The following is a 25,751-nucleotide window of genomic DNA, read 5'->3' on the forward strand; positions in this document are numbered from 1 at the left end:
AACAAATATTTTAAACAGACTCAAAGCCTAACCCTATGAAAGACGAAAATACCCCTAAAACCCTAACTCGATAAAATAGAAAATATGACTAAAATTTCTTCTACGCCGGTATCATTGGAAACAATCTTTTAAAACCTATTGATTCGGAAGAATATAAGGAAATAGGGAAAAAGAAAATAAATGACACGACTGAAAATATTATTCATCCAAAAAAACTCCTTTAACATTAACTAAATAATTGTTTAAATATATCCAAAATCATAAAATGCAATGAAAGGAAAATCTTAACAGAAAGGGAAATAAATCCTAACAGAAAGAAAAAAATCTTAATGGACTCAAAATCCTAAAAATTATAAACGGACTTAAAATCTAAAATGTAAAAGATAAAAATAACTAAAAAAAGATAAAATCTTCGGATCCTCCTGTATTAGTCACCCCCCCCCCCCCCCCCCCCCCCCCCCCCCACCCCCCCTCCCGGGTTGAAAAGAACTCGTTCTCGAGTTTAGAGTAGTGTTAAGTGGTAGCCCAAGAGGAACATCCTCTGACATCAACTCGGTAAAATCTGCTAGCAGCTATTGCACTTCTATTGATAAATCGGAGTCAATTGAAAGTATCATGTTTCTATTAGTGGTGCTCCTAGCAAATATTTCTTGGAGGCGGTTTGACTCATGCAAGCACTGCAGGATTATTGCATTGTGTACATTTATCCAAAAGGCAGACTTCTCATCATTTTTTTGAACAGAACTCAAACATGGAAGCTCTTTTCTGCCAACAGTGTCTCCATCGGGGGAATTCTCAATGTTCGAAACTTGCAACATGTCGTCACCAACTTCATCGATCTTATCATTGTCATAAACTGGATCACCGACTATTTCGATCTTGTTGTCCATATCTTCCTTATAATAAAAAATTTCTTCCACCTCATCAAACCAATCAAAGAATTCCTCAGTCCGCAACGTATCAGAAAACTTAGAAAGTTCAATTGGAAATCTGATATTTGCATACAGTTCATCTTGACCACGGTTCTTGCGATTGTGATAGAGTTTTGCAAAAGTGGAACCCGAATTAAGATAAGGAATTTATGACCTTTAAGATCTCGCGCCACTAGACGCTGGGATAACTTTGCGACTTGTCTCTATAGATCTTCAAGTATTTCATCTTGGGTGCTATGATCACGGTGCAAGGCTTCCTCAGCTAGAACATGCCTATCACGACCTTGATCACCACCACGACGATCATCCATGGGATCTAGTCACTTTGATACTAACTGATGTCGGGTAGAATAACAATTATCCTGTGGGCGGTATTGATTCCTTTAGTTCCACTATGAACGACCAGAAATAATCTTTTAAAATTTATTGATTCGAAAGAATACCAGGAAATAGAGAAAAGAGAAATAAACGGCACGACCACTTCAGATCCTCCTGCATCATTAACCTCACATTTTTTAAGACTTCAATTATATAATTATCCTAGGGTAAGTGGTACTAATATTATGTCTCCACATTCCCATCAATAGGATCTGTGGTACTAGTATTAATTTCTCTACATGTCCATCAATGTACCCATCAATAGCATGTGTGGTACTAATATTGATTTCTCCACATGCCTATTAATAGGATATGCGGTACTAATATTGATTTCTCCACATGCCTATTAATAGGATATGCGGTACTAATATTGATTTCTCTACATGTCTATCAATATGTCTTGATTTACCATTAGGAGTTAGGACTTGTATTGGTAACACTAGCCCCTGGAACATAGTTGAGTTGGTTACGACAGAGTAGAGTTGCTGAAGTGGGCAAGAGTCGAATCTCGGCGAAACCGAGACAATGCCCTTCTTCGTCGTGGCCAATTGCAGCTTCTCAATTTATCTCCTCACAGATGGTCGTGGGGCCGACCGTGTGAGACCTCTAGGGTGGCGGATTCCACTTTTTGTTGAAATGTATGGTAACACTAGAATCAAAATGGGTACAACCACATAGTAAGGATACACATCTTCTTAGCTCAAGCGTGATAGATATTATATAATGCATCAAAGCTATAATAAGAAGACTGAGAGTACGATGAACATTGATCTTGAATCAATCTCATCTAAACTCTCCACATATCTTGATAATCGTAAGCTTCATTTTTGTTTGTAACCTTTATATTATCATTGATATCAACTCTTGATAACTTTAGCTCTATGATAATCATCTTAGATTGCATGTGTGTAACCTGACTCATGTATACATGGCTCAGGTTTTGAAGTTGAGGGAATATAAATTTCACCACCACCTAGTGCATCTCCGTTGTAATCACTTCCATCAATTGTTGCATCGTTGCTGACATCACTGTCATCATTTTAACTTTTCGTTGGATTACAACATTAGAAAGTGATGACGTTTCGTCACTCTTATCATGTTCTTGCTTACGATTGCAACAAGTGTATTGTGACCAATTATCAATTGGCCCTTTTTCTTGTTAGCAAATAGATTTGAAAGATTTCTCTTTCTCTTTATTAATGAAATTGCAAGAACCATGCCTTTTCCTTTGTTTGTGGCATTTGGTTGTGTGATGGGTGGAAATGTTTGAGCTCATTTAGCTTGCATTTTCTCAATTTTTTGGGTAAGGAATGAAATCTCCTACTTCATCGAGTAATGGATTCTTGAGCTCAAAAAGACTTTACCAGTCTATCATTAAATCATTTTCATTCTAGACGAATCCAATATTAAATAGTTCTACGTCATTGGACTCTTCTTTTTTTCTCTTTTGTTATTACCCTTAAGTGAAAACGCAAACTATAATTAAACTTTTACAAGTGACTATAAGAGAAGCAATTTCACACTTTTATATGAATAAGGGAGAAAGATAACCAATTTCTTTTACAACCACTTGAAGACCTCATCTGTGAGAGAATCTATATTATAATTAGATTGAGGGTCGATCCTTCATATTGTAAACCATAACTTAACTATAAAATTAATGAGTGAATAAAATTAAAATAGAATTGTGTGTGTTGATAATGACTAATAATAAATTATTTTATATTTATCGACATTCAATTTATATATACATGATACTGCAAAAAACCATCCATAGAGTTGTATATGTCTCTCAATTTTTTTTAAAGTTAATTCTCTATTTAGCTACAACCTTGATATTTCGCTTCTAACGGTCATTAAGAGATCATCATTTGATATGATAGATTAAAATAATAACATAAAATAATCAAGCATATATTATTATCAATGATTTATATTAAAATTGTTTATTATTAAAAAAATATGTACATGTTAAATGAACATTTTTTCTCATTTGATTGTCCTATCTTCTAGTGATTATATCAATATAGTGTTGATATTTGATTAGCGAATGTGAACGTGTCTTGATTTTTCTCTATTGCTTTATGAATTAAGTGATTATTGTTACTCATTTGTGGGTTTTTGTCCATGTTGACTTTGCACAAAACAACGTTTGAAGGCTCTATTGTCATAAGAATATTTATAAAGTAGTTATACAATGTAGCAGATATAATATTTTTTCCTTCTTTCTATACTCAATAGTACTAGATTACCAAGAGGCTTCCCAATGCACAAAAGTGAGCATAATATTCAATTTGATTTTTCTAGGACAATGGCTTTAACAAGAGGAAGTGAGTTGCAAACCTTGTTGTTTTTTCCCTTAGTTATAGAATCTCCCCATCAATAAATTTCTTCATTATTTCATAAGCCTAATGATGATTATGAAGAAATATTATTAAAAATTGCTCCTTTTTACTACCTTCATTACTAAATCGATTTTCCTGATGTGCACCATTATTAAATCAATACAATGTGTTGTCCATCGTGTCTAAAACAATGTTGAATGGTTTTACTCCAATAGCTTTCTATTTATACTTATTTTGGCACTATTGTTGCACTATATGTTCTATAGCCTATCTCTCAAGCAATCAATATAGTAGAAAGTTAATAATGCTCATTCTTTTAGATCGTGTCCAACCATTGCATATCAATGTATCCCCGGATAGGTTTTATTGCTTCTTGCATAGTGGGATCTATGTCTTGATCTCCTCCTCTTGTTCGTCTAGGTATAAATCAACAATTTGACAATGATTTAAAATTCTCCTTTTCTGTAGGCTTCAGGATCCTAGTTTGCTTGCTAACCTAGTTTGGAAAGGCCATGGATTAATATCAATAATATCAATTACATGCTTTACTCCCATGAAATGAAAGAAATGACCAACACCACTTTGTGATGAGGTAACACTAACACTTGCACTCCTCAATGTTGGTGTAACTGTTGAACTACCCCCACTAGCACCAGTTGAGCCACTTCCATTAACATTAGTTGTAAACAGCTGTATTGCATTTGCTGCACATGCTTATGTTCAGCATGCGGAGCACAAAAATGGATAGAAATTTTGAGATATTTGCCATGACTTTCAAATTCATTGTCAATGAGTTATTCAGAAGTTCTATTAAAATCTTCATATTGTTATTATTGTTTGTATTTGATTGATTTTTTTATGCATAAGTTCCTAAATCTTCATATTGTTATTGCTGTTTGTATTTGCTTTTTTTATGCATAAATTCCTCCATTGTCCGATGGATTTCTCCAGAGACTTTTGGACACTTTGAAACATTTGAGTATTCACAGATTTTGCTTGAGATGTGTGACCTCACTATCACATCCAATCATACCACAATGTAAACACTGTTAAAGAAATTTAAGTTGGATTATAAGGCTGCAATTTTAGTGTCATTTGTCAACCTATGCATCATTAAAAAGGTTAAGAGTATTTAAAAAACATTATTCACGCCAAGTAAATACACTAATATAACTACCACGTCTTCCATGCTACATAAACACACTAGTAGAATATTTATATAAAATTATTCAATTATTAAAGAATATATTTATATATACCTATAGTAATGTTATATAATATATCATAGCATATATCCCTTATATATTATATAATATAAACATATAGCATGTGTTACATAATCTAAACATATATTCTATATCTATTCCCAAGTCGCAATTTTGCGATTTAGGAATTTGTGAAATTGTGAGTGCCTCTTCAACAAAATTAGTTAATCAATTAATTGTGTTAATTACACTCAACTAGTTGAATCTTAATTTTGATAAAATCTTAAAATCCATAGTTGAATCTTCCACAAAAAACTCAAGGGTTAAAATGAAATTTTGATAGAATCAGGGGTTAAAATGGAATGTACCATAAAATCAGTGATTAAATGGAATTTCCTCTAAAATTAATGGTTAAATGAAATTTACCTTAAAATTGATAGGTAAATGTAATTTACCTACAACAAGTGTTCAAATGAAATTTATCCCTTTAATTGGGGGTTAAATGACATTTATTTAAAACTCAAGGGTTAATTGAAATATGCATTAAATGCTAATTAAAATTAGTGGAGCACAGGGGGAAAAACATGAACTCAACTTCTCCTCCGTGGCATCAATTGCAATTCCAACTAATTTTGGCTCACAGCCACAAAATTGCATGACTGGAGAGATCCTTATGAGGTGAAACCCCCTTCGACAACCTTGCCTCTCTCCTTCGTCCTCTGTAGTTTCGCTGAGCACTTCCTCTGCCATCTGCTTCCTCAATTCTTCACTGTTGCTAGTATGCATTTCATTCACAATTTCATCCCAATTTATAGCCATTCTTTCTCTCCCCCCCCCCCCCCCCTATGACCAACAAAATTATTCTGAGCATCATGCGAGCAATTTCGAGCTGATTCTCTTTCTCCTTCCATGCCGACTGGAACTGTGATTAGTATTGGCATGCCCTACATGGCACAGGCACAATTTTGTTTATCCTGTCTTGTTCCGGGTTTCAGTTGGGGAACAAAAAGAGACATTTTGGTTGTACCACCCAGCTCAGTATTTTATACCATCCATCTTGTTTCACATTTGTATTGCTTTTCTTGAATTACCAGAATCTTTTTATTTCTTGACCATTTTTTTTCTTTATGTAAAATCAGCACTCAGATAAGCCTGTCCCCAATGCAACTTTACAAGTTACAGGTGCTGTTGGTTGGAGACGTGAGGGTCTTGTATACAAGAAAAATGAGGTGACATTACCAGATCTTTTCACAATCACATCTTAGTATTAGAAATTTTAGTATTAACACTAATATGCATCAGGTATTCCTGGACATCGTTGAAAGTGTTAATCTTCTTATGTCCTCCAAAGGTTTGTATTTATATATTAGTCTAAAGAAGTAAAATTCTCTCAATAATCTCTTGGTTTTGGCTTATTATACTTTACAGGCAGTGTTCTACGTTGTGATGTGACTGGAAAGATTCTGATGAAATGCTTTCTTTCTGGGATGCCTGACCTAAAATTAGGCTTAAATGATAAGATTGGTCTTGAAAAGGAATCACAGATCAAATCCAGACCTATTAAAAGGTAAATCTGTCAGAATAATGAATTCCTTGAGAACCTTTTAATTTTTTTAAAAAATTGCTTTGCAAATCAATACTGTGCAACTGTTCATATGGTGTTAAATAATGTAAAAAAAGGTATTTACATCTTAACATATTTTCACCATTAAGGATTACTCAATTGTTAATATCTTGTTTTAATAATGTATTAATTTCATAGAAGTAATATTACTTTTTTTAATATTGAAAATGTAGTTGAATTTCATTGTAAAGTTACTGAATTGTGTAAAATTACAAAACGCTAAACATGATAAAATATGACGAAATTAATATATTAATCCTGTACTATGATAATAAAAATATAAAAGTTCAAATTATTTTAAAAATAAAAATGCAAGATATTATGAATATAATAAAAATTATAAATGAAAATATTTTATTTAACTAATAAAATTAATTTAATTTAATATTAATACCTATCGAAATTAAAATTTTCTTTTAGATTTATTCCTTAAATCTGCTTGCGCTTCCCAAAAGTAGGGAGTAGTTTGCATATCTTTTTGGAATTATGCAGGATCACCGCCATTTTAAATACTAAAATTTAATTATGTATGTACATATTTGTAAAGTTTACATTAATTTCATAGTAATTTGAAGACACCTCATGAAAGTAGATTTTGGAATCCAACTCCCCACCTGCATCAGAAAAATACCTAGCAAAAGCATTGTATTGAATAAATATAAGTTTACCTAACATCTCATTTTCATTCCATAGGTCCTAAACTTCTCTGAGATCTGAAAACATTTTGGGATTACACTCCTAAATCCCCACGTATATTGGCCCCAGGAACAACTTTGGTAAACAGGAAAGGGGATAGGAAATAATACACAAGGCAGCCCCTATATTTTCTGTTTGTTAAGGAGCTACTCAGTTGAGTTTTTGGCTCATTTGCCTAATTAAATGGTATCTCTGTGAAATGAAAGGCAGCCTTGTCCATTTGCTATCTTTTCTCATTCTGCTCGTGTTCAATACACTTTATATGCAAAAGGAAACAGTTTGAAAGGAGGGATGAATTAAGGAAACAACTGTCCTTGTGTTTGGCCACAAACATTGTCAACAGTCTCTTCGACATCAAATGGAAACAAACATTTTGATGGATGCTTAGGCATGCAAACAAGTTGTTTCAGAGCTTTTATGCATGGTTGAATTTCCAATGATTATATTTATATGTGATGTAGAATGATTTATGAGTAGCAACCATGTACAAGTTACATTCTTATTATTCATGATGATGCAATCATCTTATTGAGTAATATTAATGTGATGATGCTCCCGGGGCTACGGTGTAACGGCAAAGTGTTTCCGTAGTTAACCAGGCATCCATGGGTCGATTTCTAATTGCGGTGCACTGTAGATTAATTTTCTCCAATGGGAAAACAACCTTGGAATGTTGGCTGTGGAGCGATGCGCCGTTCGCGCTTCTCAATTTATCTTGGTGGCCGGTGGGAAACTTTTGTAGGGCCGAACTGGTCACCTCCAGAATTAGTCGGTTCGAAGAGCTAGATACCTAGATTAATAAATAAAAAATAATGAATAAATAAAAATATTAATGTGCCTTGGAATACATATTTATTGAAAGCTCATTGTAGTGTTTGCCTATGACGTGCAGCTTTTTTGCATCAAATCACCTTGACATGTTTTCTGCATTAGTTTACTATCCTACTTTACTGTTACTTAGATTGTGTTATTTGTGAAATTTGACAAGATTTCATTTCCTTTTTTTTCAGTGGAAAGACCATTGAACTAGATGATGTCACTTTTCATCAATGTGTAAATTTGACGAGGTTCAACTCAGAAAAGACTGTCAGTTTTGTTCCTCCTGATGGTGAATTTGAATTGATGAAGTAATCTTTCTGCTTTTCTTTTTTCTATTAAGATATGTTTGCCTTTTGTGTTTCCTGGATGATATTTTGGTCTTGTAGATTTGAGGGTTTAATATTCACTCATCTGCCAATAATAGTCAATGAGCTGCAATGCTTATACTTATCAACAAAAATTGAATAGAGCTAATAAAAAAGGAACGACATGGGGGTGTCATTATATATATATATGACCCACGAAATCTTGCATTTGCAGTTTGTGTCATACACATGAAGAGTGACAAATGAATTTGCAATTTTCTATTCTTTTATTCTTTCAATTTTATTGTGATTGTTGTGTAAAGTTTGGAGCAGTCTCTATGACACCCATGATACAAATGATAGTAATCAGTTGATGTTGCATTTTTTTTATATTGATCTTTTCTGGTAGATATCGATTTAATTTTGTAGAATCTCATCCAAAAAAAATATTTTAAAGGAGAATGTGTATGTTCATTATTTGGATGACATTGTTGCAGAGTATATTTGCTAGTACATTTTGGTAATGTAGCATGGAATTGTAGAGGTCACTGATAAAGGATGTTCTCAATAACCTTTAGGTATCGTATAACCGAGGGTGTAAATCTTCCATTTCGAGTACTACCAACAATCAAGGAATTGGGCAGAACAAGAATGGAAGTAAACGTCAAGGTTAGTTTCCATTGAAGGTTTACACATATGAACTTCAATTTTTAATATGCTTTACCATAATCCAGGTTAAAAGTGTATTTGGTGCCAAAATGTTTGCTCTTGGTGTTGTGGTGAAAGTTCCTGTTCCTAAGCAAACTGCAAAAACAAGTTTCCAAGTGACATCTGGTCGAGCCAAGTACAATGCTTCTATAGATTGTTTAGTGTGGAAGTAAGTTTTCATATACTCCTTCAATTTAGTTTTATCGTGATCACTTTGTTTTCAAGATATTTTGTATTTGCCTATAATCGGATGTACCACGTGCAAATGGCATCTTATAAAAACTAAACATTCAATCAGACAAATTTTGGACAGACAATAACAACGACCAAGTCTTTAGCCCACTAAGTGGGGTCGGGTATATGGATTCTTCTACACTATTGGACTCGATCCCCTACTATATCCTCATCTATATCTAAATGAATTTTATTTTATCGTGGCTAACCAAGTCTTCATTGGACAGACAACTAAAAATTCAGGTATTGTGACATTTTATCTGTGCAGAAAAAGTATGAGGATTTATTCTTTACCAATATTAATACAAAAAGGATTGCCTGCAATCCACTAAGAACCAAATGACCAATACCTGGCCGTAGCTCTTTTGTCTGAAAGCAGATTCAAAATTACTAACTTGTACCATTCTTTAAACTACTATCATATTGGTCTTTCAGGTATGAAAACCATTTAAACTGCTATTGCTCTGTATTTAAAACGTGCAATTGTTTAGTCATATTATATAGTTGAATGCCTGAAGGATTGGATCCTAACTCAAAACTGTTCAAACATATGGGTCAAATACTACTCCCAGAAATACAATCAATAAACATTTCCAACTGCAGTTACTGGACAAGGTCATAAGAACATCAACAACACTCAAAAACTCTAACACAACTTATGCCAAACAACACTGGGATTGCATCAGTCGCCAAACAAATCCACAAATAGGATTACATCAATCCCAAAACAAATCATCAATGAACCAGATTGAATAACCATACACTAATAATCCAGAAAGAAAATCTACCCACAAATTTGATCCATAGACAAACATCTAATGACTAATTCTCCATCACAGGGAACACAATCCATGAGTTAAACAAGATAACAGACAACAATGAAACTCAACCAGGACCAAAATCCTCAAGAATTTAAATTTCACAAAAGGGAGGGGACAGAATTGCAGCACATAAACAATAGCTCTTAAACAGCAAATCTGATCAAAGCCTGAACACAATGCACACTAATCATAGCTGACCTCACAGATTGGAAATCTTTCTTAACACATGATTGCCCACCCAATTCAATAACCTTTAGATGAAGAAAGATATGGATCTGACCTTAATCAAAGTATTCCAATCTTGAATTGAATCCACTGAAATTCATTGTCAGTTGCTTCTGCTAACCACCACTAGTCAGACATCTCAACACATTCTGAATCAGCAACAAAAATAATCTAATCACATGGAAAAGGAAAGATCTAACCTTAGATATACATGATTGTAAATTAACTTTGGACCATCTGAGCTCAACAGATTTGCTTCCTCTGCTAGCAGTTTTTGATCCGAGCCTAAACAAATGTAATCAAAGTTCAAATTTTAGGTTTTGTTTAACTTCAACTCAAGAATCATTAAGACCTTAGTTATATATGTCATAATAGTTTGTGGTGAAATCTAATTATCACTTATAACTGTGGTCTTTCTACCAAAATTAGCTGCTCCTAACTCCAGAGTAGCTGGAGGTTGTGAGACAATAAACAATTACTTTGGTTAGGACCTGACCATGTTATTCAACCAATTCCATCAGCCTGTGTACTTAATTATGCATCTCCTTATCATTGCTTGAATATAATCAGTTGAGATTCTGCATTGCTAACCATTCAGTATAATGTTGAACTTGCAGGATCAAGAAATTTCCTGGACAAACTGAGTCAACTATGAGTGCGGAGGTTGAGTTAATTTCAACAATGGTTGAAAAGAAATCATGGACACGACCACCTATTCAAATGGAATTCCAGGTTCTTCAACCTCATTTTTTTATCATTCCTGATTTTTTTTTCCATCTGCAATTACTGTCATCTTTGTTCATTCCATACCTAAAACAGGGAATAGAGACATTATAATATACATTTGCAACTTCTCAAAATATTTGTATACATAACCTAATTACTTTGATTTAGTTAGTTTATTGCTGTCCCACAAACAAAACCAAAATTTTCAACTATTTGTGTAACCAAAATCGCAGTTAACTGATAAGCCATTCTTTTCACTTTGCATTTGTGGTTTGGTCTAGTGTATTTTTCTGTTTTTGGTTCTAGACACTCGCCGCTACAAATGTATGACCAGATGAGCATTAAAATATGCATTTATTTGGTCCTAGGTTTCTACGGAAAAAAAATTCTATAGAACCCCTCTAGAATTTTTATCTATAACCATTCGTGCTTCAATGTTTTGCTCTCAACCCCCTCCTTGTATGACAACCATTCATGATGTGGATTCCATCAAATCAAGGTATTATATATGGAAGGTTGGAATCCCCAACATTAGGATGAATGGCTATGGATGAAGTCTCTACAGGACTATAGAGAGGCTCTATAGATTTATTTTGTCCAGCTTCTGACACTATCATTTGTCTTTTGTTTCATATAAATGTGTATCGTGTATTCATGTGTGTTTATCCTTTATTCTTAGGTACCAATGTTCACTGCATCAGGTCTGCGGGTCCGCTTTCTGAAGGTACATCTTTGAAATATTTCAATCCCATAATTTTTACACTCTAATTATTTCTTTTTCTAATTATTAGCATGTCTGTTTTTGCAGGTATGGGAGAAAAGTGGTTATAACACAGTTGAATGGGTTCGTTACATCACCAAAGCTGGATCATATGAAATCAGATGTTAGTTTATGAACTGCTTAGAAACAGCTAAAAACATGACCTTTGGAGGGTGCCAAGTGATTTAGAGCTCGATAGTTCATGAGCGACGATTCAGATGAGATGATGGATCCATCTTCAAGCATGAGCTCCTAGATATGTGAAAGTGTTGTGAAATCCTTTGGATGGCCACTGTATTTCCATACAAAAAGATTTAAAAGAAAAAAGCTTATTTTTTGTATGATTTTAGTATTTTTGGTTTTGTACTTTTACTTGATTGTCAGATGTTTCAGTTGGATAATAGTATTGATTTCTGTTCTTATATTGTTGAACTGAGGTAAGCAATTTATCATGGCATTGTTGCCTAATGGTTACGAAGTTGCACTGTAAAAATTCAATGATTTTATTTTTCTTATTGAACTAAATAAGTGAGCAAGTTGGATCTCTTTGTGCCCCTTATTTTTCTCTGGGAATCTGGTTGGAAATGTGCGAATTACCTATGGTATCATCATTATCAGCCTTGCTCCAATAATATCTATGGTGGACTCCATATTTTTGTTAGAAGTATAATTTTGAATTATAGAGATGTTCATTGGCATTGATAAACTCAATATGTTTCTATGTTACAATGACAGACACTTCGGCTTCAATTGGGAGCGTGATTCGGCACTTACAATCTAACAATCTGCCAAAAACACCTCGACTAAACCTTAGCTAAGAGTTTTCTACTTGAAAAAAATTAAAGAGTTTATTTATTTTTTTGGTAACCCAAGTATATCGGTTCAGTTTCACAGAAAATTTTCATCAGCCATCAATGTAAATCAAGAAGTACAGATGGATTTTATCATAAATTTTTCAAAATCATAAACATTTCACTCTTCAAATATAATATATTCTAGATGAGATTTGAACTCTCTTAAAATTTCACCTTATACTGTTGCACCATAATCCATTTCAATTTTTACCGTCACACCATAATCCAAGATAAAATTAAAGAGTTCATGACTGTTTGCTCAGTTGATGAATGCGTACTCTAAACCTTCATGATGTAATTAGTTGTACATGAGACATCTCCGCATCACAATCCTTTGGCACTCTAAAGTTTATCGAAGAATATAAATGAGTGCCAAAATAATAAATAATGGAAAACTAGAATACAAGAGTTTGGTGTACAATACTATTACAACTAGAAAAACGAAAAACACTACAAAATTGCTATTAGATAATAGGGCTTGGTGTTAGTGAGACAAGGAAAGTAATGCGACGGAACCAGCATTCACTTAAGCCTCCTTTGCATTGGCAAATATGTTCATGTGCTTCGCAACTTGATTTGTTCACCGAATCTACCATTTCCTCCCCTTTCACAATCGGAGTTAAAAACATTTGTCTGAAAAACTGATATCCTTTGCTGCTACAAATAGCATTGATCCGCTCTACAAGACCTGAGCCGCTTCTTCGCATTTGGTCAACAAAAACTTGGCTTTTTTAACAGATCCCTTCTTTGATTTACTAGATTTCCTTTTCTTTGAGACTGCTATTTCCTCCTGTGTATGCATCAGTGAATCGAATCTGGCATCACTCTCACATAATTCGGAGCCTAACTGATCATCGTGTTGATCAAGCTTGCCGTTCTCTAGTGCCAAAGTTTGTTGGTCATCATCGTTTGGCAAAATTGTAGCTTCAGGATCTAGCACGGACATCCTCGTTAAAATGTAGTCCAACAAGAAGGTGCTCCTAACTAACCTGTCAATCCTGCTAAAATGCCTTTGGGAATAAGGTATGAGACCCTCAAGGAGTTCACTAACACCTTTGACCTGGAAAAAGAATAACGAATGTCAAAAAACTGAAACAACTGATTACCAGCACAAAGTTACACAGAGGTTACTTGTCTAGCTATTCATTGTCAATACTGAAGATTTTCTAATATAATTTGTTCACGGATAAATGAATCGTTTGAATTGCCTAGTTAACAGAGATGCAAAAGCGTCAAACACCATATGCAATTTTGTTTCTCCAATTAAATTGACAAATAAATGCTTGGAAATGCAGAGCAACAAAAGAATAAGTACTTGCAAATGAGAAAGGAGATTGCAGGACAAGCAGGACATAATGAACTTAAAAAAGTTCGTTGCATTAGGGATTATGGCTTTATGCCTATTGATTTTTTTTTAGGATAGAAATTACCTCCATAATCTCAGTTGGAGGAAAGATTCTAAAAATTTGATTAAGCACAACTTGTGCAACATGACAAAGTTTGGGCTTGGTATTCCATTCACGTACAAATTCAAGAAGAACACATATTTCTTCCTTCCCAAAACCACTAAGAGCTCTGTGTATTGAGTCTTCAGAATCCTTTCTCCTGCATCACACCTCAAATAAGCCAGGATGGACGTTGAACACAATAAGGTAAAATGATTGTTCCTAACCTGCAAAGATGTGAAAATAGATCAAAGAGCTTCTGCGGTCTGCGAAGTTCAAATGCAAGTTGAATTGCCCGAGCATAGTCAGAATCTGACAAAGCATTTTCCAGTTCTTGGCCTCTCAAAATTGCTTCTTCCTACATCAAGTAAAGCCCATAGCAGAAGCAAGAACAAAAGCATATTAAATTAATGGAAATGCCATAGTAGATCAATAATAAACTGACAAAAACAACATAAGATTTTAAACCCTGACAATGGTAAATCATTTCTCACTCACTAAATGTCGATATAAGAAATGATAAAATGACCACATGGAATGGTAAAGCAGGGTAATGTGTAGTATGTTAAATCCGCAAACTGCAAAGATAGTAAATCAAATTTATATGGATTGATATATAGCTATTAAGAACTTGAGATTTAGTAGCACTACCACAGGAACATAGGTATTTGTTTTCACTTTTACCAGAGTAGCAAGTACCATGACAACTTTTAGAATGGTCAGATACTTCCACTGTCACATTGTTTTATAAGGCAGCTGTCCCAGCAGTTTGATATGCATTAAGTGGTCTCCTTCAGGCAAGTCTTTCAAAGGGCAGACAGGTTAGGCAATTTATGCAGATTAGCCAGGTGTTAGGTAAAGTTGAGAAAAACTGGTTTAGTTTTTCAAAACAGTTTATGTAGATAACAAAACCCTAACTTGATTGATTTCCCATCCTGTTCACGTGACTATTGCCCTCCTAAATCGCTCCCAATGACCAAATAGAACAGCAATTTGGCACCAATCAGCAGAAATAATAGCTATAGCAGCCTTTTCCTCTTCTCTTCCACGAGGTATCTTCTCCGTCTTTTTCATGGATGGGGATTTGTTTAGTATGTTTTGATCATGATTTTCATGTTACTATTGCTATCAAGTCAAGAGAATGATTTCTTTGTGCTTTTTATGTGTTCTTAAGAGATTTTTCATTAGAAACGTTCTGTAATTTCTTTTAGTAGGTCATTGACATAATACAACTCACGCCCGAGCTTATTCTCTGTGGAATCTCATTAGAGCATGATAAAATCACATAAGAATAGACTCCAAATAAAAAAAACAAAATGGGGGAGTAACAAAATAATATCAGTAACTACATTAACAGACAAGTTCTACTGTTTCCAAAATGCTTCATTGACAGAACCTATTACACTGAAACTCTTGAATAGACAAAATAATTGCTTTTTAACTTTTAGAATTATAGCAAACATGACCTCATTTTCATTTTGGCATTGCATTACTAGAAAAGGAGACAGTCAAACAAAGGAAAAATAGAAAATATTGAAGACCTCAAGAGAAAGAAAAAAAAGTGGCGGGTCATGAAGAAACCTACCTCTTTGAGGAGGGCTTCCTGCTTATCTACAGCTGTGTAGTCATGCCAAAAATTTATGACAGCATCAGTGCCTCCAGTTGCAAGCTTCTCTGTCTTCTTCCCAACAGCCAATGCCCAAATCTGTAGAGTAAAAGTGAACGATAAGAATTAACAACCCCTTTGCCATCTTAGTTGCATTAATTTAACACATGCAGCATCCCTCAGTCACAGATGCAAGAGCTGTGTGAAAGGTCTCAACTCTCAAGTTGAATCCAATCTGCTCAAAGATTGTGTTTCTACACCATGCTTGTGGTAAATTATCCTCTTGAGAAACTGGGTTGAATTGGCATAGATGGTCATATATTTCAATATAGTCATCTAGATGCATTTTATTATGTTTTTTCTCAGCTCAAATAATCATAAATGAGAATGTCAATTCAAAATAATATTCTCATTTTGCATATCACGAGATCAAGAGAGGTAAATCATGTAATGATTGCTGATTTGCAGTCTACTGACAACAGTATAGATTATTTCAAAGAATAATAATAAGATTGCAGGCTATTGACCATATTCAACTATTATCATCACAAAAATTACCAAAGCAGATCAGTACCTTCCCTTCATGCTGGTCATAGGTTGCAACGCACTCATTTGACTTGATCGTCCATAGTTTAACTAAGCCATCCCCACCTAGAAATGAAAACGTTTAGACTAACATCCCTGTTAGAATTTAGAGGGATATTTAAATTTTTCTTCTACCGCATGAAACAATTTGAGTTCCGCGTGAAAGAAATGAAGCTCGCAATACACTTGAAGTATGTCCTTCAAATGTTTTTAAGCATGAACCATCAGAAACAGCCCATATCTTAATTGTTCTATCACCAGAAGAAGTCAGCACACATTGATCTACGGGAGAGAACTCCACTGACCAAATTCCCCTCTTATGCCCTTTAAGTGCAGCAACAAAAGTTAGGCCAGGAAGCCTCCATATACAAGCAGTGTGATCCTAGGTAATAAAAAACATGTAGTGATTAGAGGAACAACAAATGCATAATCTTTGATACATTAGGTATCAATAACCAAAATTTGAACCATTTATCCACCTCAGAACCACTGCAAACTAGGGTGTCGTTTGGTGAGACGGCAAGAGAATTGATATCTTTGTCATGTGCAGCTATGACAGCCTTTGATTTTAGTGCAATCTCCAGATCAGCATCCTCAGAGATTCCATCAAAACTCCATACTTTAATTGTCCGATCACTATTAAGAGGGAAGCTGGTTTAGTATACAAACTAGGAAAACTGTGAAGAAAATTCACTTACCACAAAATAAAATAACAGAATATTCTTACGAATGGTTAAAAGAATGGCTGAAATAATCATTTTGCATTTGTTGGCTTATGTTACTGGATAACATAATGCAATAAATGATAAATTTTACATTCTAAAGACAAACTAAATAATAGAATTAAAACAAGATCAGAAATAATCATAAGAATGTTGAAAAGATCATCATATGGAAGCATAGAACTTCAGTTTTGAACTGGCTAAGAAAAACAATTAAGAATATGTAAATAATGTTTCACTAGATTGTTAAGAAAATATTACCAGATGAAAAGAATAGTTCTCAGAGAACCAAAGATTCTAAATCAGTTTCTGGGACACGCAGATTTAGTGAATGGAAGAAATTAGTCATGCGGTTGTTATAATTGAGTCCTAAAATTGGTGTACTTGATGAAGAAAAAAATTAAAGGAAAATATTTTGTTGGATTGCTTGTCAACACGAAAATATTTGACACACAGCTTGTTAAGAATTATAAAAATTTGATTAGGATAATAAAATAAATCTTTAATGCCTTTTTAAACTCAATGAGCAAGCAGATAGTGATAAAAATTAAGCTCTGTTTATTCATATATGCAAGCAAAGATCATTGATTATTCAAAACAATGCAGAGGTTGAACCAAAGGGTAGGTTGGTTTTAGATTAGTTCTATGGACATACAACCTAATACAAGATGAATATTTTTTTCATTTATATGATGATTTGTCTAATCAATTAAATTTAATAAAAATAATGTGAATTGAAGCTATTAATAAAGATTTAGTTTTAACTATGCTTTCATTATGACAATAATACTTATCAAACTAAATAGATTTAATATCAACTACAAAATTATATATCTTTAAATTATATTGGATACATCCATAGATATGTATACACACACACAATAAGAAAGAGAGAGAAAATCAATAGCTTTCTTTGCAAGTTAGCCATATATATTCTAAAGGGTGAAGACTTGCTCATCCTCCATTGAATTATCAAAAGAGATTTTAGCATCATTGAATTGAAGTCTGGTGCAGGGAACTCCTGCCAGTCCGATATCCCAAGGAAAGATCGGACCACATTAAGTCTATTGTACGTAACCTTACTTTGCATTTTGCAAGAGGCTATTTTTGCGAGTCGAACTTGTGACCTCAATGTCATATGGCAACAACTTTATCATTGCGCCAAGGCTCCCATTTAGTTGAGATAATTTTATATTTTTTATAAAAATCATCAAATTCCTAGTTGAATTGACTATCCATTTGGTATTAATTTTGGAAATAAATTCAATGAGTTTCAGAGTGATGCTCAAATTTATCTAGGCACGCTTATCAGTGTGCGAGGCATACCAATTTTCATCAGACTATGGTATTGAAATCATATGGTTCAACTAGGTTTCAAAACTCCAACATCCAGCAATAATTTGAAATCTTGTTTTCAATTTCAATCACCTACCAACCACATTCATGGTAAGAAGCACATATTCTTCCAAAAAAGGGAAACTGTACACTTTAATTTGAATGAACCACCTTGGCTTCCCAAGCTTATACTTTAAACATCATACAATGAAATCCAAAATTTTTGTAGTGTCTAAAAACATCCAAAACTATTTTTTGAAAAGAAATAAGAGAAACGTTGAACCAAGAATTCTTTAAGAACGAGAAAAAATAAAAGCAACATAATATAATTCAAAGCTCTGGTAAAGACCAAATTCTGTAGCATAAGAGTGAAGGAAATGTAGTTCAATTTTCTTATTTAAAAAAATCACCTGCTGCCGCTGATAAAAAAATTCTTCAATTTCTTAGAGAAAGCCACAGCTCCTACAGCTCCCATGTGGCCTTTACCAATACCTACACATTTTCTGCTCTCAACATCCCATAATCGCACCTATAAAATTGACAAAAAAGGATAACTAGTTAACTAAAAAAAGAATATAGCTGGTATTCTTCTGACAAGCATTTCCTTAAGGCTTATCAGAGAAGGATGTTGAATATGCATTCATTAATTAGTAGAATGTTTACTTCATTAATTGTGTGGTTTGAAGGTCCTGCAATTAGCAGTGCCCGTGATCAGAAAAAGTAGACAAATGCAAATGTTGCAAGTGGCAAGCAGATAAATTGCTATTTCTAATGGTGCTTGTTTGACAACACAACAAAATTATTTTATCTTAAAATTTGAAATATTTAATCTATATCAAAATTTGCTATACCACTTTCAAACATTTTAATTTTATATTAGCATCTATAAGACTGTACCAATCGTTTGAAATCTCATACCATGCAGGATGGCATGATCAAAACCTATTGTCCTAGTAAATTACCAAATCTTGATACTACTCGACACAAATAATGTCTTCTATATAATTGAGTTAATCATGTCAATGACTATTGTGTCATTCTGACACTCGACACTCTTTAATATGATACAATGCAAAAGATGAATTTAGATAATGTTATTAACTTTTTTATACCCTGTGTCCATATAAAATAATGTCAAAAAGTTATATACTTGTCTTTTTTTTCTTTTTCCTCTTCTTCTTCTTCCTCCTTCCACCTCTAATTTGCCACTAGCACCATACATCAAAATATTGACCCAATAGCAAAACATCATTCCAATCAAACACAAAAACTCTAGCTTATTGGCTCGAGATATTGAACCTTGACTATATATTATAATAAAAAAACATTTTTGAAAATGAAGTATAATTATCTATTAATTATTCCTATTATATTAATTAATTAGTATCTTCAAGAAACATATTCATTTAAAATAATTCAATGTTGGTCTCACATATCAAGAAATAGCTGAAATAAAATATTTAAACTATTAATTTTAAAATCCAAAAATCATGAAACAACAGTATATGATCGTTTAGAATTTATTTTTGTCAAGATCAAAAAATATAAATTGTTGACATTAGATAAAAAAAAATCTTATTCTATATTCCTATATCTAATTCCCGACCTTTATATTTCATATTATAATGCATTGTTCATGAATGTGCAGACTGCAAGGACAAAAAAGAAATCATTTTAAGTATGTTGCAATTGCAGCTTATAGAGGCCTGCTCAAAATGGATTTGCAACTTACAAGCCATTTGTAGGCAAATAAACACCTGTTAAGATGTTAAAAGGCCAACGGCTGCAACTGATATTTGAAGGCAGCCCAGGTACCCAACAACCTCAAATGCATAAAAAAGTATAAGATACTTAAATGTCTATGGTTCCACATCAAAATGATAAATCATGGGTATATAGAATCCTGCATAACAGGTAGCATAAGTCCATGTTTGTAGATGATGTAAATTATTATCAAATAAACTTTGGGAGAAACTGAAAAAAAAATTATTAAAGTAACTATAAAACAGGGATAAAGCAGAACAGTAAAGTGCTCACACTATTATCCTTGCTTCCTGTTACCACCATTGTCTTCCCAGTAGAAATGCAAGTGTCAATACAGACAACAATTTCTGTATGCCCCGCAAGAACATAAGCGCATGACATGGATGCAACTTCATATACTCGCACCTGCATACACAATGAAGAATGCACATAACAAACACAGTATACAATAAACAATGCACATAACAAACACAGTATACAATGAAGAATGCACATAACAAACAAAATACACAATGAAGAATGAACAACAAACTAACGTTCCATAATTCTCTGTCATTGTGTGTGCGTACTTATTTTTGAACATGAAATAAATTTCAGAAGATTAAAATGCAAAATTTTATATCACAGGGCTATACATCAATGGCTATGACTTATGAACTGACTATGAGAGTGGGCACATAAATGAATAAGAACACAGTAAACAATATGTTCAGGCCTAATGTGCTCAGAAGAAAACATAATTTAGCAGTGGACTAATATTTGGGTGCATGGGGTTAACCTTGGAAAATATTTAACGTAATGGGCACACAAGAACATAACCTACTAATTGGCACCAATATGTCAAAAGCAAATGCTTATGTAAGATACTACAAGATTAATGTGGAAAATCCACAGAATTCTGAGAAAAATAGAAACTATCTTGAGTTCCTTGTAACTGTCATGTTCCTCATTCTCTCTATGTGATTTGTAAGTTCCTATTACAGGTGGAGCTCTACTGTAAGCACATTAGCTCACAATCCTCCTCTCCTTTCTGTGTAATTATTAGCTTCTACTCCAAGTGAATATGGAGCTCCAGATAACTTGCTAACTCTAAGAGCTCCAATCATTAAAAAGCATAATGTGGAGTTCCTGGTAGTTCATTAGCTCTAGGAGCTTTGATAATTAAAAAACATACCCATATGTATGAATACACATGCATGGACAGAAATATTGCTGATGCATAGTGGTGCATATGCAGCTGATGTTCAACACTAATTTGGTGGTTCAACAAAGTTTATCAAATCCAATTAGAGTTGAATTGGAAATTATAGCATACCTGCTCCAAATTAGTAGCCACAGCAAGGTACTGCTCATCATCACCTAAGAACCTCATATCAAGAATTTCTTCGTTGTAGCCTACAAGTCTTTTGTACAAGTGCAACTGAAGTGTTCCTTGGGCAGATTTAGTAGGGGAATAGAAGAGAAACTGTTGGTCAGCAGTTGCACAGAGTAACCCTAAATCTGATGGTAAGAAAACAGCTGATAAGAATCCTCTTCTAGAATCACCTTCACCAGCGCTCAAGGGCTGTTCATATATACAAATAGCACTGTTGCAAAACAGAATAACTAATAAATTTGAGGGGATGTAAAAGATGGAAAACAAAAACGAGTGCAAACCCCAAGTTTTGAGGGATCAATCATACCCTTCACAGCTCCATATACGCACAATCCCACGTTCACCAACAGTTAGAAAATGAACCGGATCTGAAGAGCTAGTATTTTTACCATTGTTTACTTCCAAAAAAGGAGAAAAAATATCACCAGATTGAATGATGCAAACAGTTTCCACCATTTCATATGTTGGTATTGTCATCTTGAAGCTATAATCTTGCAGGTCCCATCTGTTCACGACCTATGTGATTTGGAATTAACTTTTATTAGGAAATAGGGGAAATGAAACTGAAATGGAAAACATAAAACACCTACTTATAGAAAACTGCAAATGTAAAATCTTTAATATATATAGTACTACCAGTACAAACCTAAATTGCAATATTTTAGAAGAAAAATCAGGTTAAGGATCAAATAAGATGCCTAACGCCATTTAGCAAGGAAAGAAAAGCTAGACAATAACAGTTCAACTTTTCCATCACATAAAACAATGTTTGTTGTGAAAAAGAAAGAAATGTATTCTGCCGGAATAATAGGTACCAATTGATAATTGAAAATAGAATGCAGTGAGAAGATAAAGAGAAAATGAATGAGCAGGCACCTTAATGAATAATATCTTTTCAAAATCAAATGAAAACAATTTTTCCTCATAAAATCAAGAAAGAAATATATTATTCCCCAACCAAAGAAACAAACCCCTGCAAAAGCTATTAAGTAGCACAAGTTACTCTCAAGGAAATCACCCCCACAGCCTTATTATCTAAAGTCTAAACTAGTAGCTGACTGGATTCCTATAAGTTGCACGAACTTATAATTATTCCATTCAATTGCTTACAGTGACCTTTCTATCCTATTAAACAAACATGCATCCTGGTACATAGAAACAGATTTCAGCCTTGAGTCCAAACTCCAAAGAAAAACTTAATTTGAGTATGCAGCAGAATCTATACTCGGATTCCAACAACTTGCCAAAGCTGGATTTTAGCCCCTTTATGAAAAGATCCATAAGCTAAAACCCTAGGTACAAAAACCACATTTCATGTAATAAGTAATAACAAGTGTTCAGATATATGAATCATTTTAAACATCCTAAATTTTTGCCAAAGTAGAAATATTGGAATGGTGTATCATTCACACAGAGCAGCTATCCAAATTTCACAGTAAAGAGAAAAATGAATCATAAGTCAAGGTGACTAAGATAGCAAAATATACATTGAAACGCTAAGATACAACCAGCCCTTACAACATGCCAGTGTCCTAGCCAAATAAGAAAATAAATTGGAAATTGCTTTAGTTAATAGTTGGGATTTTCCTACTTAATTTTCATTCATGCTGTTGTCCTAACCTGGGAAATATCTTGCGGCAAATAATTGTTTTTTCTTCACAAGAAATATAGAACAATCAATTCACTTAAAATAAGCACAAAGCATTTAAGTGAGAAAAAATATGTGACTAATTAGTTACCAAAGTTATGTTACTAGTCTCCAAGGGAAGCAAAAACACCACGTCCTAACAAGTGGTGTTTCAGACTTTCCATTTTGGAGAACCAGTAATCTTTTCAAATAATAGCCTAATAGATCATGTACATTGATCAATGTAGACAATAATAATTAAAAACTTAATCTAATAGGTTAGATAAGAAATTTGAAGTTGAAATCTTACCTTATCTCTTCCAGCACTTAGCAAAATCGAGCCATCATCAGATATTGCCAATGAGGTAACCGGTGAGAAGTGTTTTTCCAGCACTGCAACACACTTCTTAGATTGCAAGTTCCAAACTCGAACAGTAGCATCATCACCGCCTGAGAACAACTGGAACATCTAACATATTACAGTGATGAACACACGAAAGAATTCCAAGAACAAGAAAAGTTATGTTGCTAAAGACAGATCCCTCATGTGATATGAACAAATAACAGGGTGGTTACAGTTGGGAGTCTCAACACCATACCCCAAGCAAAGTCAAATTAACAACCCAAATCTTTTAGGTGTTATCTTCCAAATTAAGACTAAGATCTGAGTGCTTGTGACAGAGTTTATTATATAGACTTAATTTAGTCAAACCATTGAAGTAAATACCTTAACCTTCAAAATAGAAATACAAACTTATAATAATGCACCAACTACATTCCATGGCCTGACTACAAGGTTGACTACTGTTTGCTACTTTGCTTGTAGAGCCAAACAAAGCACAATCAATAAAATATGCCGCCAAGCATTGCTCATCTATTATTATGCTTTACATTGGGTAATGCATGTCAGTATTCATATGTTATAAATATTGGTTATATATTTCAATATCAAAATATCTTTATCAGATTAGACCTGAAAGCTGAAACCTCGAGGGTCCAAAAACCTAATCTTCCTTTGCATTACTAACTCCTATAATATTTCATGAAGCAAAGGATTACCTTTAATGCTGTTCCTGTTGTATTTAATATAGTCTCAAGACTCATTCCCCTCCACTTTCATCAAATTTGGGAGAAATAAGAAGCAGGAATTGGAAGGAATTACGTTACTCCTCCTCCTCCTTCCAGCTAGAAAAGGGACATCATGTCCTTTTCTTATTATTTCTTTTTTTCCTTATTTCCAACCAAGTAAACACAACATAAATATTTTACATTATATTGGCCAACTTCAATCTTGCTCCTTTCCATATTATAAAAAATTTGTGTGTACAATCACAAATAATTGAACGTGCCAGGCATGCAAAATCCCAAAAGCATTATACAATTAGCTGATAGAAAAGTATGGTATTAATTGATAGAAAAATTTAGAAAGAAGATTCAGGATAGAACCATTCTGATCATTTATGCAAACAAACTATATGAGACTAACATTCAAATTTTACTCACAAATAACTGGTTCGGGTGGAATTTGATGCATGTCACAATACCCCGGTGACCTTTGAAGAAATGTGTGCAAAATCCTCCATCTACATCCCATACACAAACCATTCTGTCTGCTCCACCTGTAGCTAGCAATCCACCAGAAGAATGGCATGCCATGTTCTTTACTGGACCATCATGTCCCTACACAAAAAAATTAGAAGGGCGCATAAAATTACAAATACTTTTTTTCTTATGCATACCTCGTGCGTATTTATAACAGATATTTATTCCCCGCATCCAGCAACAAAGAAAAGCAAATTTTTTGATGGTATGAAATTATGCATTTTCCTTAAGCATTTTATATTCCTCGAGTAAATGATTGAAAACAGTACAATGTCGAACTAGAATGAGCTTCGCAGTGCATATATAAAAAAACTCAAGTGGAGCAACATTTTCAACTACGAAGAAAAATATAAAAGGAGAATAAAAAAGCAAAGGAACAAGTTTCTCAAACCAGGAATTTCCACAACACTGATGAAACAGATTCAGTGACAACGATCGAAAATTTCAGTGAACTTAGATAAATAATATATTGTAATTAACTTACGATTATAAAAACCACAAGATGAATGCATGTATGTTTGGCTTTCTATTAAGTTTTCTCCTCGAGAAGAATCACAAGCATTTAAATCAGTACTTCGAAAAATCAGTTTTTAGGGGTAAATTACAAAGAAAAAACAGGTTAGACAGGTTAAAGGTACCGTTTATTAACTCCACATACCTTCCACGAACGAATGCACTTACGGGAGGAAAGCTCCCAAACTCGAATTTGACGGCTGTCGGCAGCAGTAAAAAGGAACCTGTTCATCAGGGCTCAAGGTGAAGGAGGTACTAGACTCCGAAAACCCGCCAAGACTCCCTAAGACGGAGGCATCGGACGAGCTCACGAGTTTTATCTCGTCGCCGCAGGAGCAAACGAGGAAGGAGCCGTCGAAGGACACAGCAAAGGATCCACCGTCGTAGAACTGTTGCAGCGACGACACGCAGCGGTAGCTTCGCTTCAGAACCAGAGACGATAGCGCGTCCATCGCCAACGGCGGCGCGTAAGGTCCGGCTCCGATAGCAAGAGAGAAAGGAACAGGAGGGCGGCGGCCCGGCAAGGGGTTTAGGTTTTATGCGGC

At 34.0% G+C, this 25,751-nt stretch overlaps 1 protein-coding gene and 1 pseudogene across 1 annotated transcript; one reads left to right on the forward strand and one right to left on the reverse strand.

Moving 5' to 3' along the window:
* Positions 1 to 5,999: 5,999 nt before the first annotated feature.
* Positions 6,000 to 12,276, forward strand: LOC141816747 (AP-2 complex subunit mu-like; the record flags this gene model as incomplete). Its single annotated transcript, XM_074704487.1, is given in 9 exon segments — positions 6,000 to 6,089; positions 6,163 to 6,211; positions 6,289 to 6,427; positions 8,191 to 8,307; positions 8,883 to 8,973; positions 9,039 to 9,181; positions 10,910 to 11,024; positions 11,698 to 11,742; positions 11,827 to 12,276. Coding segments are annotated over 9 exon segments (870 nt in total), but the record flags the coding sequence as incomplete, so codon positions are not given.
* A 639-nt stretch (positions 12,277 to 12,915) lies between these two features.
* On the reverse strand, positions 12,916 to 25,663 carry LOC141816746 (protein TORMOZ EMBRYO DEFECTIVE-like; annotated as a pseudogene).
* Positions 25,664 to 25,751: the final 88 nt, after the last annotated feature.

This window comes from Curcuma longa, unplaced genomic scaffold (assembly GCF_044706935.1).
Source record: "Curcuma longa cultivar G26 ecotype Majalengka, Jawa Barat unplaced genomic scaffold, ITB_CL_G26_1.1 contig_17944, whole genome shotgun sequence".
Lineage (NCBI taxonomy): Eukaryota > Viridiplantae > Streptophyta > Magnoliopsida > Zingiberales > Zingiberaceae > Curcuma > Curcuma longa.